The following is a 16,757-nucleotide window of genomic DNA, read 5'->3' as shown; positions in this document are numbered from 1 at the left end:
TGACACCATAAAGCAGTTTGTTTAATTCCTCATCATTTCTTATTGCCAGCTGCAAGTGCCTTGGCAAAATCTTCAACGACTTGTTCTCTCCAACAGGATTCCCAGCCAATTCCAGGATCTCGGCTGTCAGGGATTCCATCACTGCTGCTAGGTAGATTGGGGCCCCAAAGCCAATTCTCTCAGCATAGTTCTCCTTTCATAGGAGATGAATACTGCTAACAGGGAATGTTATACCTGCTTTGGCTGACCTGGACTTGTGTTCTGTTTTGGGTTTCTGAACAGTCTTTCCACGCCCAGATATGGTGATTTTCCTTTAAAAATATTTCCAAGCTTCTTCTAACTAAACACAAACTAGCCACTGTTTCCTCCCAACTAAGGTCTTTTTCTCCACTTTTTTTTCTTGTTCTTTGCTTTTCCTGTGTTTTGTATGAAGCCACAGTTTTATTATACTATCTGTACAAGGGGCCCAGTTTCCAAACAATTGAGCCATAGCACATTCTTATCATTTACTTTGGTAGTTGAAATCACCCATTATTATACTGTTGCCCAATTTGCCAGCTTTGCACTTATCCCAAATTCCTACCAAAAGTAATTTCAGAGTTCCACCTTAACCAATCTATAGTTATACCAGTCTTCTTTCCAAGACCACAGTCCCATCCCAGGGAAGCAGCTCTCCATCTTAACCAGTCTATGGTTCTACCAGTCTTCTTTCCAAGACCACATACCCATTCTGGGGAAGCAGCTCTCCATATCCTGGACTTTAAATGTTCTTTGGTTTACAGCCTTGATCAAATGAAGCCTTATAGAACTTCTACTCAGCTGTTCATCTCATTTGATCCTAACAGACTGGGAACTACTGTTACCAAGAGAGCAATCTCTACATCAGGAGACTCAAAAGTCCCTCCTTGAGGGCCGAATCCAGTCGGGTTTTAGGATTTACCCAGTGAATATGCATTGAAAGCAATGCATGCACATAGATCTCATGTATATTCATTGGGGAAATCCTGAAAACCCAACTGGATTCGGCCCTCAAGGAGGGACTTTGGAGACCCCTGCTCTACATGGTTGGCGGATTGCGTCTCCTGCTGTGCTCGGGCTGGGCTACCGTTGGAAGGTCGTGTCACTGCCCATAAAGTTAGGGCAATGGCTGCTTCAGTGGCTTTTCTACGTTCCACTCCAATTGAAGACATTTGTAAAGCAACCACCTGGTCCTTCTTACATACTTTCACATCCCATTATTGTCTGGAGACTCATTTCAGACGGGATAGTCAGTTCAGCCAAGCAGTTCTACAAAATGTATTCTCTACATAAGTGCCAACTTCCCTCCATCCCTTTCGAAGTAGCTAGGGAGTCCCATCTGTGAGAATATGCTGCCTGCTTGTCCTGGGATAAAGCACAGTTACTTACCTGTAACAGGTGTTATCCAGGGACAGCAGGCAGATATTCTCGCGTTTCTCTCATCTCGCCTAGTTGGCGTTTAGCCGTGAGTTGACGTTGGGTGGGAAGGCATTCACGCATGCACAGTATGGGCCATTTCAAGACTTCTGAAGAGTTAAAGTGATACTACACTTTTAGACCGTCCATACCACCCATCTGTCCCTGGGTAACACCTTTTACAGGAAAGTAACTGTGCTTACCTTTCTGCATGGAACTCCATGCAGCACCATTAGTTTCATGTGGGTTTTGAGTCCTGTCTCCTTCACCCCCAGACACAATCACTATTTGTTTTTCAAAGTGTAATTGTTTTAGCTATATCAAACACCCTAATTATCTAATGGGATATGACATGTATAAATATAGAAAGCCTCTCTGGTTCCCCTCTCCTTTAGTGCTGCTCGAACAGGGCAGGGACTGTCTATGTACAGCGCTGCATACGCCTTTCAGCGCTATAGAAATAATAAATAGTGGAAGTAGTAGATGACTTCTCTCTTTTAATCTTCTTGTCACCTTCCGTAAGAATAACACAGCTAGCTGATTTCTGCATTTTCTGTGTCTCTCACTCCTGTGGGGCAGGTGTTTTTCTTTCCTCCATGAGTAGGGAGCTACAAGCAGATGACCTGGCTGGTTCCCAGCTTCTTTGTTTTGACAGAAGGAGAGGAAGACACAGATGGCAGACTACTTTTTGCAGTGCTTCTGTTTGTATCCCTTCCCCCAACTTTGTGTCCAGGCTGCACCAGGGATCCCCCTTCTCCCACCCAGGTTGAGAGCAACTGCTGTATAGCATCTGACATAATCCATTATTTTTCTGAGCCTGAGGCCTCCATATAAAGCATCTTGAGCAATCCATTTGGATTAGGATTTCATGCAGAGTGTGTGTTTTGTAAATAATTTTGTACCAGCATTCTGTAACCAAATAAAGTACACATTTCAGATATTTTCTATGAAAAGCACCTATGTACTTGATGTATAAAATTGAACCTAATGCTGGTTTTTCTACTATTACTATGTTGCATTTACATTTTAAATGATTTTCATTAAAAAAAAAAATATGCCACCCACCACCTTTGTTTTTCAATATGTTCTCATTATTAGTAGGATAGTGGAATATTTCTGACAAATAGTTTAGAAGATCTGAGATCTGGTGATATACAGCCACAAAATACAATCATTGTGTTTTACGGATATTGTGAAGATTGTGTACTGCTTTCATTGCACTTTGATTTATCAAGGCAGCTTCTTCTGTACTAATTACTGCTTCTTTCCTTTTTCTGCTGCTTGCATAGTGTCAGAATTGACATTACAATCAGGTATTGTAATCTAATTCATGTTATTTTCCTTTTAATTATCCATGTCTATATAAAATAAACTAATCTGTGTGCTGTAACATATTGAAGAGCATATGTAACAGAACACCTTTGCTTTAACATTCATCATTACTTTTTATGAAATATGTGAAGATATGGTTAAAAGAGAGTGTTCATAGTCAGTATTCAAGGTGCATTACTGTCTAGTCAAGTGTCAAAACTTCAATGGCTGAATGGTAAGTTTTAGATCCAGGAACACACATAAGGCAGCTAACCTGAAGAGAGCTCAGTGTAGCTAGGATAATAATAATAATAATAATTTTATTTTTTGTATACCGCCATATTCATGTGTTTTATACCAGCAGCATTTTCTATAGTAGTGCTGTGAATTGGGCATTATTACTGTTGAACCACAATAAAAAAGGGATACTGCCAACAGCAACGGCAGAGAAAATTGGCATTGAGATAAGCTGACTCAATCTGCCTGGCCTTAAAACTTACCGTCTGTCCAAGCATTTTCACGCAGTTGGAAAGACTGCTTTAATTTTGGGCACTGGAGTTCTCTTTGAAAGAGTTTTGTGATGTCTTATTTTATTAATTGGTGCAACATGTGCAGACTATTCTTTTTGTTGTTTTTACTAAGGAAGTAGTTGTTGGCCATTCTTTTCTCTGTCATAGTATTCCAATTGGGTGCATCCCTATTATTCAAACTGATGAGGTCATAAGACATGTTATGAGCCAAATAAGAGGAACTTTTCCCAAGATCTAGAACGTTCTTAAATTCATGCATGTAGGCCATGCTAGAGCCTTTGAACTAAAGCGTAATTTTATAACAGGTTGGGCAGCCAAATAGACCCCTATTTTCAGGCTATACTATAAAGGCACATAGGTGTCTATAAAATAGCCTCACAAATGCAGCACAGTTATGGCTTAAATGCATCTGCTTACACATAAACCTGCTCCAGGACAATTGTAAATGTACACAGGTGATGTAGGTGCGTATTTTAAAACTAGGCACATACATCATGAATGCACCAAACTATGTCCCTGAGAGCACACAAGCTGTGTGAAAGTATGTACTAGTGCTACCCGATTCAGAGAAAAATATTTCGATTTGATTCACCCTGTTGAATCGATTTTTCGATTCAATTCACTTTCAATGACACAGCTTTTCAAGTTTAAACATTTTGTTTAACAAAGGCAATATCATGTCAAAAATAGGAACATCCAAACTATAACATAGCTGTAAAATTAGTTAGAAACATAGATTCACAGCTTCCCCAAAGCAAATCTCCCCAAAGTTTCCCCAGCCCCTCTGTCAATTCTCAGCTTCCCCACTGCCCAGCCCCAAAGCAAATCATCCCCAAAGTTTCCCTAGCCCCCCTGCCGATTCTCATCTTCCCCAGCCCCAAAGCAAATCATCTCCAAAGTTTTCCCAGCCCCCTGCCGATTCTCAGCTTCCCCAGCCCCAAAGCAAATCATCCTCAGTTTCCCCAGCTCCCCTGCTGATTCTCAGCTTCCCCAGCCCCAAAGCAAATCATCTCCAAAGTTTCCCCAGCCTCCTGTCGATTCTCAGCTTCCCCAGCCCCAAAGCAAATCATCCCTAAAGTTTCCCCAGCCCCCCTGTCGATTCTCAGCTTCCCCACTGCCCAGCCCCAAAGCAAATCATCCCCAAAATTTCCCCAGCACCCCTGCCAATTCTCAGCTTCCCCAGCCCCCCCTGCTGATTCTCAGTTTTACCAGCCCCCCTGCCTGATTCTCAGTTTCACCAGCCCCCCTGCCCGATTCATATACTTACAGTGCACTGTGGATATGGTATTGCAGGGAGGAGAAGAGAAATGCGCGAAGGAGAAAAGAGAGAGTCAGCCAAAAATACAAATATCTCCTTTGCTGCCGCCGATCTGCACGAGGTCCTTTCATTTTTTCTGATGTAACTTCTGGTTTCGCAAAACAAGAAGTTATAGTACATGGGAACGACTCCAGCGGGCAGCAGCAGAGAGAAAGCCTGAACGGGTCTCGGGGCCAAATCGGCGAGTCCAGTTTTTCTTAACAACGAACCAATTCGAATTGATTCACCTGATTCGAATTGGTGAATTGATTCGAATCGGAAATCGGGCAGTACTAGTATGCACCACCTTGCAACCATCCAGACTTTTATTCATGTTTTTCGAGTCTCTTATTTCTCAGGTTGATAATCAGGCCTTGAGGGAATACCACTCACATACCAACCAGAAGTCCCTGTTGAAAATCATTTGACTGCCTTGGCACTATCTGTGTAGTCCAGGAGAACTGAACCTGAAGTTACCCAGTTACCACTGATATTCAGTGCTGATACCTGGATAACTATAGTTCTCGGAGGACAAGCAGAATGCTATATTCTGACTCAGGGTGATGTCATCCAACAGAACGAACATGGTAACCAAATACTCTAAATCTCGCTGCGTTCTAGACACGTGCCCCCCCTCCTGGATATTATGAAAGCGGCGCCATTAGAATTTAAACTATCATTGCTACACTACTTAGCTCACTACCTAAAAAATGGGAATTTCCTCACTAACAGTGGTCACATAATAATAACCCCTATCCCAAAAAAATAGAAAAGAATCTTCAGCGCTAATAACCAACTACAGACCTATAGCATCTATCCCATTTATTGTAAAAATCATGGAAGGATTGGTTCACACCCAATTATTGGAATATCTTAATCAGTTCTCTCTCCTACATGAAACTCAATCTGGTTTTAGACCTTTATTCAGTACGGTGACAGTAATTGCTGCTATCTTAGACTATTTACGCCTATTATTTAGCAAGGGCCTCAATGCCCTGATCATGCAATTCGATATGAGCTCTGCATTTGATCTGGTAGACCATGGGAAAATGCTGCAATGCCTAGACGTCATTGGTATCAGGGATGAGGTGTTAAACTGGTTTCATGGCTACCTTACATCCCGTACCTACCAGGTACGCTTCAACTTTGATCACTCCGATATCTGGAGCAATTCATCCGGTGTGCCACAAGGGTCACCGCTTTCCCCATTGCTTTTCAATGTCTACATGTCCTAATTGGGCGCGCAATTAACCCAACTGGGGATAAAACTATTCAGTTACGCAGATGATTTTACGATCATCATCCCATTTGCTAACTCTATCTCGGAAACCATTCCCAAGGCATCAGAAGCCATAAATGAGATGGAACAATGGATGTTAGATTTCAAGCTCAAACTTAATCCAGAAAAAACAAAATTCTTTGTGCCTCTCCACACCCGCTTGACAACAAAATCCCACTATGCATCAATGAACTTAGTTACCCTATTCAGCCCACCATGAAGATATTGGGTGTAACTCTGGATCAATGTCTAACCATGAAAGACCAGGTGGACTCCGTAATCAGAAAGGGTTTTTTCACTCTCTGGAAACTTAGATCAATTAAATCATATTTCGATATGTCAGCATTCAGAATCCTAGTGCAATCCCTCGTACTAAGTCAACTTGACTACTGCAACATCGCCTATTTTGCAATCTCCCAAAAGAATATGCGACGTCTTAAAATAAAGCAAAATGCAGCGGTCAGACTTATCTTCGGGCTGAAGAAATTCAATCATGTGACACCTTACTACCGGCAGTTGCACTGGCTGCCGACGGAAGCACGTGTAAAGTTTAAATTTGCTTGCCTCTGCTTCAAAGTACTATATGGTCTTGCCCCCAAATACATAATAGACCTTTTCTCCTTTTCCACCAACAGACGCAAGAGAAGCACACATTCAAACTTCGTTTTCCCTCCAGTTAGAGGTTGCAAACTGAAAAAACACCATGAACACCTTATCTCACACCAAGTAACCCTATGGAGTAAAGACCTAGATCAATTGCTTTCACCCACTAAAAACATACCTGTTCCTGAAATACCTAGACAACTGACCCGCTCTTCTCTCTCTCCTCAATAAAGGTCCTCCTGACCTCTCTCCCATTCCCTCTCTCCCCTCTTTAGTCCGCTTAGAACATCATGGTACTGCGATATATATAAACTGTTACTATTATCATATTGTAATTTTCGCTGTATTTTTAGAAATGCGTGACCTTTTCCTAACAGGTCCTCTCGGAAATTTCTTAGCAAACTGTATATCTTATATTCTCGCTCAGCAAACTGTATATCCATATTTTTGCATTCTTAAAGTTTCTGCACTCTGTATTTTCCTCTGACTATCTGCATATTGTAACTCGCTGAATGTCCAGCTCTCTTGATTGTAAACCGCCTAGAAGTTGCAAGATTGTGGCGGTATAAAAAAAAAAAAAGAATAAAAGAAAATAGAGTAACCACTTCCCAGCAACTTTCTAGAAGTATTTGAGAGCAATGAACTGTGCTTGTGTACATCTTCCTGCCCACCATCATCACATAGGACCAGGTCTTTCCATGACCAGTGAGGATGCTGTTTTTGGCTCCTCCTTGATTCACAACTCTTTTATGTGCAGTCACGGCTTATCTTCTGTTGCTGTCTCCTTTGTGTATCTATTTTGAGGGGGCAGCCACCTTGATAGTTTCATGCTCAGTCAGGTCTGTTTCAATAAGTCATGCTGACTTGCAATCAACATACCATGCAAAAATTATACTATGTTAGGGTATAGATGGGGATGGGGGGTGGGGGGGTAAGGTATGGTGAGGTTGATGAGTGGTGCCTCTGTGTGTGGGATGGGGGAGTATCTTTCATAGTATGGTAGGTGTGTCTGGAATGGAAGTTATGTTGAGTGAGTAGCTGGGGAACAAAAAGGACAAAAGGTGGCAGAGTACTACTGTATGCAACCTGCCTTCGAACGTTATGTTAGAGCCCGTTGGCAGATATTTGTACTGTTCTTTAGTTTTTGTGTTGACTTAACCTACACATAATTTACCTTCTGTATATCTCTGCCTGGGCTATGTTTCTTTTTTTTTTTTTTTTTTTTTTTTGCAACTTGCCTGTGGCTTATTCATTCTTTGTATTCATCCACTGTGAATAAAGTAGATTTTAAAAAAAATTATATATATATGATATATGATAGGGATTTAGTTTAAGTATCCCAAGAGTTAACTCAGAAGATCTTATTGTTATTAAGTATGATTCTAGTAGGAATGCATTGCTGTTAAAATGTTTGGAATACTAGTAACAGCACCCATGAGGATAAAGATTTACTATATATTGTTTTATAATAATTATTCTGATGGCAAAAGACTTGGAGAATATTTGTGGTCTAGTTGTAGAAGCAATAAACTGCAGATCCAAAGAAATGAGACTTGTGAATTGAAATCCTATTCTGCCCACTGACTGAATTTTAGTAAATCACTTCCTGTAAAACTGGATGTTAATACCAGTGTTGCACTCCATCTGCCTCTTTAATGTTTTCATGCATAAAACTGAAAGCTGGGTTTTCTACTCTAGCCCCCTCCCTCTGTAATGCAATGCCATCATACCTCTGTTCGGAAAACTCTCTTGATAAATTCAAAGTCAAACTTAAAACCTTTCTATTTCAAGACGCATACCAAAATTCAAGATAAGATCATTTTCCCATCCATCTTCAACTGTTAAAGAGAACCGCTTTTAAGAAGCGACCCCCCCTTCCCTATTCATTCTCTCCCTTCCCCTTCTTACCTTCCTTTTATTTTTATTTTTTACTTTGATGAAATTTTGAATCTTCCCCTTTCCCCAGTACCTTTTGTTTCAATTTTGTCCATATCTTTGTCCTTTCATTATAATGCCCTATTTTACTTTTTTATTTCTTTTTTAAAAAAAACTCCAATTTTAGCAATTGTAAACCGTCTAGATATTTGTTTGATGGTCGATATATCAAACTGTAAATAAACTTGGAACTGCATGTGTGCCATTGAAGTACTGTAATTCATTGTAAAGTGCCAAATGGCCCATCCAGTCTGCCCATCCGCAACATCCACTATCTCCTCTCCCTAAGAGATCCCACGTGCCTGTCTCACACTTTCTTGAATTCAGACACAGTCTTTGTCTCCACCACCTCTGCTGGAAGACTATTCCACATATCTACCACCCTTTCTGTAAAAAAGTAGTTATGGTTAGGTTATTACATATAGGTCTCTCAATTATACAGACATGAGTATACACTGGTGTATAATTTTCCTTTTCTTTCTGTAAGTTATGAAGTTTGCCTACATGATTCATGTGTATTATCTGTTAAGGATAAGAAATGGCCTCTCAAAGTGGTTTTTATTTTCTAGACTGTCACAAGCCATCTTGTATGCATGTCTTGTAAACAGTTATGTGTTCTTGGCAGCAACTCCAAGAGTACTCAAGAGTATGTGTGAAAATTACTACAAGTATTGTAAACCCAAGAAGCTTCGTATCTGTGTTGGAACCTGGAATGTAAATGGTGGGAAGCAATTCCGAAGTATTGCATTTAAGAATCAGACCCTCACTGACTGGCTGCTGGATGCACCCAAGTTAGCGGGTATCCAGGAATTTCAAGGTAAGATAGTGGGCATGTGCCTAACAGAGCTCTTTTGTCAGATAACCACAACAAAATTATTTCAAATAGAAGTAATATGAGGGGGCATCAAGAAATGGGTTGAATATTTACTATTTTAATGTATCTTGTTTATTGACATATTTCATTATTAGTTTTCAGTGGAGATCACAGTTCATCTTTGTCCATATATGTCACAAGGATTTTTCCTCTCAAAATGACAATTTTTAAAGCTTTTTCTACAGTTTAAACTTTACATTATATGTGGAAATAGGCTCTAATATTGCCTGCCATCTGAAATCACTTCTTTTTTTTTCACTTTAAACCTATGCTTTCTGTCTGCCCTCCATTTGAAGATTAACTCATACAGCATAGAGTTATTTTGTAACTCTTTATTATGGTCTATGATTTTAATCCTTAAAGAAATGAAGCATTTTTTAAAAAAGTTTTTCATCAAACTTTGTGAAAATACACTTTAAGTAATGTGTTCTGAGTGCTGTTTGTAGTTATTCCCTGATTTAGATAATGAGAGCTTTTAGTGTAGAACAGATTTGAGCCTCTGTATGTCATCACCTACGATTCCTGAATTTAATCCAGAGTTCAAATTCAAGCCATTGTGGTGAACTTTGGTATTTAACACAGTTTCAGAAGAGGTAGAACACTTTATCTCAGGATAAGGAGGCAGCATATTCTCACATTTGTATGACATCATCCATGGAGCCTGTTACGGACAATACTAAAGTGTACTCTCAATTTAACGTTTTTAGAAATCTCAAGACCACCTATGCCGCACAAGTGCCTTCCCGCCCAATGTCTGCTAACGAGACCATCAGTTCTTAGTTTTCCACGGAGCTAAGAAGATGTGTGTTGTCTGACTCATTCTAATCATGTTATTTTAAAGTTTTATACTTTCCCGTTCTATTTTTTACTTCTTTTCTTTCATTTTCCTTTATAAATCATTTTGTTTGGGATTTTTTCTTCCCTATGTTTTCAGGCCTTTGGTCCTCCATCAAGCCAATTTTGCGGCCAAAGACATCGAATCTTTTTTGCTTACAAGATCAGTCGACCCTCGGAGGAAAAATTGATTCCTTCGATTTTACATCAGTGTTTTTTCCCTTCAATGTCAAAGCCTAGCAGCTTCAAGAGGTGTTCTCGGTTCAATAGGGCCATATCAGTCACTGATCCATACAATTGGTATCTTCAGTGCCTTGGTCCTGAGCACAGAGTTGACTCTTGTTCTTGCTGCTCAAAGTAACAAAAACACTTTTTAAAGGCTCGACGTCTACAACAGGAAAGATTTTTTGGACTTTAAGATCCATCAGCAATGTCCGCCATGTCTGACGTGGATAAAAATGCAATGACATCGACGACGCCTTCAGGATATCACTTGACATCGGCTTCCTCTGTACTAGCACCATCTGGTAAACAGGCTAAGTAGCATTCCCATTTCTCACCTTTTCACCATATGTCGCCAGCATCTCCAGCATTGAGGAAGTCGATGCATGCCAAACAACACCGTAAGCAGTCTCGCTCTCCATCTTTTCAGGAGTTGTTTCCTCTGAGGCGTGCCTCTACATTGAGGTCACCAACGCCTCGACACCCTGCAACAGCAATGATATCATTAACTTCCTTGGTACTGCAACATTCCATTCAGGATCAACTTCACGACCTAATTTCAAAAGTCTCCCAACCAACACATTCTGCAGGACATACTATAGATCTAGTTTTTGTCGCTAATCATCTTAGTTCAGTCTTTTCATCTCCAATAATTGAGCCTGTCCCATGGTCAGATCATAGTCTAATCACTTTTAACTATGAACACACTCATACTATCAATGACCTTCAGGGAGATAAAAAAATTTACAGCTATCACGATTATAGTAAGCTAGACGAACCTAAATCGATCGCAACAATTGACCTATCCATAGAAGACTTTAAAAAATTATCAAGTGATGAGCAAATAAATCAGTGGGAGAATCTTTGCGAGACATTACGTAATAAACTCGCTCCAAAAGTAACAAAAACAAAAAAACCCTTGGTATACGCCAGAACTATCATTTATCAAAAAACAAATGCGTTCCTTGGAAAAAAAAAATGGCGCAAAGTAAAAACATCTGCCAATCAAGTCAGATATCTAAGTCAAGCACAGTATTATAAAAACAAAATCAATGAGACAAAAAAAAAATACTATACTTCACGCATTAGAACAGCAAACAATTCTGCTACATTATTTTCCATTCTAAAATCCTTAACTACATTTAAAACACAGTCAGCACAGGGTACAGCTAGCATCCTGACCGCTCAAGAGCTAGCTAATCATTTTGTAGAGAAGAAGGAAAACTTTCGGAACCAACCCAGACCCAGATATGGACTATTCAACTTCAGATACCCTCATTCCAATGGACTATTCAACTTCAGATACCCTCATTACAATGTCAAAGTGTTCTCATTTCACACTACCCTCAATACTAGACCTGAAAAGTTTATTTACCTCATTAAATACAAAGGGGAATAAAGAAGACTTACTCCCTCCACTTATTATGAAAAAATTTTTCAACATCTTTGGCAAATACATTCACCAATTAACCTGTTCTTCATTAGAGAAAGGGACCATACCCCAAAACTAGAAAAATGCAATTATCCATCCAATTCCCAAAGACGTAAAAGGAAATCGGAATGATCCCAACAATTTTAGGCCAATGGCAAATATCCCATTCTTAGCAAAAATGACAGAAAAAATAGTTTTTAATCAAGTTTCAGAATTCATAGAGAAAACCGGAGCAGTACACCCTCATCAAACGGGATTCCGTCAATTTTATTCAACCGAGCACTCTTTAATAGGCCTGACATCTTCTGTATTATATTTTTGGGATCAGCATCAATCAGTCCTCCTTATATCTTTAGACTTATCATCAGCTTTCAACACCATTGACCATCATCTTCTCTTACGCAGACTAATCTACAGGAATATCAGAAGTAGTTCTCCAGTGGTTTAATCTTATTTTCACAAACGCTCATCCAAGATTACATTAAATAATTCTTCGGCAAAGATAACTTCTACAAATTTTGGGATTCCGCAAGGCTCATTCCTATCTCCGTTACTATTTAACATATTCTTGGCACCATTTCTAACACTCTTTCAGTCAATTGGATTTATCCCATTTGCATACGCAGATGACGTTCAATTGCTATACCCTATAGACGCCAACATTAACGGAGATATTACAATTATCAATGAAAAACTTTCTAAAATATCAAAATGGTTGCATGATAACAAATTGGCCCTTAACGCATTCAAAACAGAAGCCATGCTGTTTCCGTGTAGGGAGGGTCAGAAATTAGGAGCCAATATAATCATAAACACAACCAAACTCAAAGTAGTTACTAAGGTAAAAATTCTTGGAGTCATACTGGACCAAAAGCTCAGCTACTATGACCAAATTAGTTCATTGGTAAGAACATGTTTCTATAGGTTAAGATTAATTGGATCTCTTTCTGCATTCCTCGATAAATCGTCACTAAATATTTTAATACATTCTCTGGTCTTATCCCAGGACAAGCAGGCAGCATATTCTTGACTGATGGGTGACGGCACCGACGGAGCCCCGGTACGGACAATTTTAGAGTGATTGCACTCTAAGAACTTGGAAAGTTCTAGCAGACCGCACCGCGCACGCGCGAGTGCCTTCCCGCCCGACAGAGGCGCGCGGTCCCCAGTTTCTTAGTTTCCCCGGAGCTAAGAAGACGCACTTTCAACGGCTGTGGAAAACTTTTTTCTCATTCGCCTTCCCACTCACGTAAACCTTTTCGGAATTTGTATTCCCCTTTTTTCTTTTCTTATTTTATTTAAAAAAAAAAAAAAAAGAATTTTCTTTTTTTTTTTCTTCTCTTTTTCGGGTTCGCCCCGGCGGGGCCTGCTGCCACCATCGAGGCCTCGGCCTTCGATTTGGCAGAAGCCGTTTTCACATTCATGCCCCCCCAACCCGGTTTTAAGAAGTGCCAGCGGTGCGCAAGGCCCATTTCCCTCCTGCACCCGCTGTGCCACTCTAAAAAAGAGAACGTTAAAAAACCGCCAGATCCAACAGCAACTTTTATTTGGTACCGAGATGTCGGATTCGGCGGCACCGGTCCCGACTTCGGCCCCGACGCAGTCGGCACCTACCTCATCGACGCCGCACGACACCGTGTCGGCGTCGCATCCCTCAGGTAAGCCGGCTAAGAAGCCTTCCTCCTGGAGTGTCCTCCGGTCTCAGTGGCAGCGAGCCCAATCCTGCCGACCTCGAGGCGCCCGCGGAAGCGCTCCGCTCCGATTGAGGTTAGCCCTTCGACCTCGGGTTCCTCTTCGGAGTGTAGAGCGGCACCAAAGGTACCGCAGAAGAAAAAAGCGGTACCGGTGCCTTCGCTGGACGAGCGAATTGCCGCCGTCCTGCAAGTACAACTCAAAGAGCAATTGCAGCAGCTCCTGCCTGCTCTTCTGATACCGAGCCTTCCAGTCCCGGTCCGGTCTGAGCTACCGGTACCGGCAGTGGAGCAGCCTCTTTTATCGGTATCCACTTTGTCGGTACCGGTACATACAGCTTCCTCAGTGTCCATGCCAATTTTAGCGCCGGAACCGAGGTCTTTACACCAGGCGGTGCAAACTTCGGCACCGGCACACCCGATAACATCTCCCGGTACCGTTTCTCAGAGGTCTGGTAAGTCAACTCACAAAACTCGACACCTAGAACCCTCCACACCGGAGTCACGGGACCGTAGCTTTCAAGTGAGGGACCCTGATCTGTGGGGTGATTCAGAGGAGCCTTTCCTCTCTGAGGGAGAGTGTTCGTCAGGGGACGAGGATCCTTCTGGTTTAGATCCATCCTCCAAACCTGATGCAACTTCTTTCACCTCTTTTCTCAAAGAGATGTGCGACTCTCTCTCTATTCCCTTGGAGGCTGAATCCAAAAAATCCAAGGCATTTCTCGATGCACTGGACTTTGACCAGCCTCCAAGGGAATTCTTAAAATTGCCTCTCCATGATATTTTGTGAGAGACTTTCTATAAAAATCTAGAGACACCTTTGACCATTCCAGGAGCTCCTCGCAAACTGGACTCCTTATATAAGGTCATACCTATTCCTGGCTTTGACAAACCGCAACTCCCCCATGAGTCTTTACTAGTGGAATTTACTTTAAAGAAATCCACGGGGGCTAGTGTGTACGCCTCTGTCCCTCCTGGCAGAGAAGGTAAGGCCATGGATAAGTTTGGCAAGCGGTTGTATCAGAATGCGATGCTAGCTAATAGATCTGGGAACTATGCTTTCCATTTTTCGTTCTACCTTAAGCATCTCATTCAAACTTTGTCAACTTTTGAGAAATACCTTCCTGACCGTAAAAGATCTGCCTTTCGCCAAACTTCTTCATCGCTCTTACAACTTCGTAAGTTCATGGTCAGATCAATCTATGATACCTTTGAGCTGACCTCTAGGGCCACGGCTATGTCAGTGGCCATGCGGCGACTGGCCTGGCTTAGAGTTTCAGAACTCGATGTCAATCACCAAGATCGCCTGGCCAATGCACCTTGCTTGGGGGATGAGCTGTTTGGAGAATCCATGGACTCCACTACCCAAAAGCTCTCAGCTCATGAGACTCGGTGGGACACTCTCCTTAAAACGAAAAAGAAACCCCCACCTACCAGGCCTTTTCGCCAGCAGTCGGCCTACCAGTGTAGATTTGTGGCTCATCCTTTACCACAGGCCCCGCAGCAACCCAGGCGTCAGAGGCAACAACAGAGGCAAGCTGCTAGACCAGCACAGCAGCAACAACAGGTGAAGCCTCCCCCTTCACAAAAATCCACTCAACCCTTTTGACTTGGTTCTCCAGGACATAGCCAGTCTCCATCCTGCTGCCCACCTTCCGCAGCCCATAGGAGGACACCTTACTTTTTTCATAAGCCGTTGGGAAACCATCACCTCGGATCAGTGGGTCCTCAACATCATTCTCCACGGCTACTCTCTCAACTTTCAGACACTTCCTGCCCAAAGTCTGCCAAGAGAGTCTGCTTTGAACACTCCTCAGGTTTCACTCCTTCTTCAGGAGGTTCAATCCCTCCTCCTTCTGAACGCCATAGAGGAAGTTCCTCTAGATCAAAAGGGGCAGGGATTCTACTCCCGTTATTTTCTAGTTCCCAAAAAAACAGGAGATCTCAGACCCATCCTAGATCTTCGCGATCTCAACAAATGCTTGGTCAAAGAGAAATTCAGAATGCTCTCTTTAGCCACTCTTTACCCTCTTCTCAATCAAGGCGATTGGCTATGTTCCCTCGATCTCAAAGAAGCATACACTCACATACCGATCAATCTGGCCTCCAGACAGTACCTACGCTTCATGATCAATCGTTGTCATTACCAGTACAAGGTGCTACCCTTCGGTCTTGCCTCCTCTCCAAGAGTGTTTACCAAATGTCTGATTGTGGTGGCTGCTTTTCTACGTTCCCACCACCTTCAGGTGTTTCCTTACCTGGACGATTGGTTGATAAAGGCCAATTCATCTCAGACAGTACTCCAGGCCACCAACCAGACCATCCTATTTCTACGTTTGCTGGGGTTCGAGATCAATCTACCCAAATCTCATCTCATCCCCACTCAGAGACTTCAATTCATTGGAGCAGTCTTGGACACAGTCCTCATGAGAGCGTTCCTGCCGTCCAACCTTCTTCAGACGCTTCAATCTCTATGTCAGCAGGTGCTTCCCCAACGTTCCATCTCTGCCAAGCAAATGATGATACTCTTGGGTCACATGGCCTCCACAGTTCATGTCACACAACTTGCACGTCTTCACCTGCGCACTCCTCAATGGACCCTAGCTACCCAGTGGTCCCAAGCGATGGATCCTTGCTCACGTCACATATCTGTAACATCATCTCTTCGTCAGTCTCTACAATGGTGGTTGATATCCTCAAATCTCTCCAGAGGTCTTCTGTTCCATCTACCTCCTCATCAACTTGTCATCACCACTGACGCCTCCCCTTATGCCTGGGGAGCTCATTTGAACGAGTTCCAAACTCAAGGATTTTGGACAGCTCAGGAAATGAAACATCACATCAATTTCCTGGAACTCAGAGCAATGTTTTATGCCCTCAAGGCCTTCCAGCATCTTCTCTTTCCTCAAGTCCTCCTGCTATGCACAGACAATCAAGTTGCGATGTACTACATCAACAAGCAGGGTGGGACAGGCTCTCGCCTCTTGTGCCAAGAAGCCCAGAAGATTTGGGCTTGGGCCACAGATCACCATCTATTCCTGAAAGCTATCTACATTCAGGGAGAACAGAATTCCTTGGCGGACAAGCTCAGCAGAATTCTCCAGCCTCACGAGTGGACACTCGATCCTTTAACTCTGCAGTCCATCTTCGCTCAGTGGGGCACTCCTCAGATAGACCTCTTTGCAGCTCCTCACAATCACCAGCTGCCTCTATTCTGCTCCAGACTCTACTCTCCTCACCGTCTGGCAGCGGATGCATTTCTCCTCGATTGGTCCAATCTGTTCCTGTACGCTTTCCCTCCTCTGCCTCTCATGT

General features: G+C 42.2%; 1 protein-coding gene across 4 annotated transcripts in view; it reads left to right on the top strand.

Annotated features, from left to right (window-relative positions):
- Positions 1-16,757, top strand: part of SYNJ1 (synaptojanin 1) — a 266,393-nt gene that overhangs the window by 87,096 nt on the left and 162,540 nt on the right. For all 4 annotated transcript variants that reach the window (XM_033947942.1, XM_033947940.1, XM_033947941.1 and 1 more), the window contains exon 13: positions 9,015-9,206. In XM_033947942.1, coding sequence (XP_033803833.1) covers positions 9,015-9,206 — 192 coding nt within the window. The remainder of the gene's footprint in view (positions 1-9,014; positions 9,207-16,757) is intronic.

Source organism: Geotrypetes seraphini, chromosome 6 (assembly GCF_902459505.1).
Source record: "Geotrypetes seraphini chromosome 6, aGeoSer1.1, whole genome shotgun sequence".
NCBI classification, from domain to species: domain Eukaryota; kingdom Metazoa; phylum Chordata; class Amphibia; order Gymnophiona; family Dermophiidae; genus Geotrypetes; species Geotrypetes seraphini.
The sequence above is the reverse complement of the archived record's forward strand: the minus strand, read 5'-3'. Positions and strand labels throughout refer to the sequence as shown.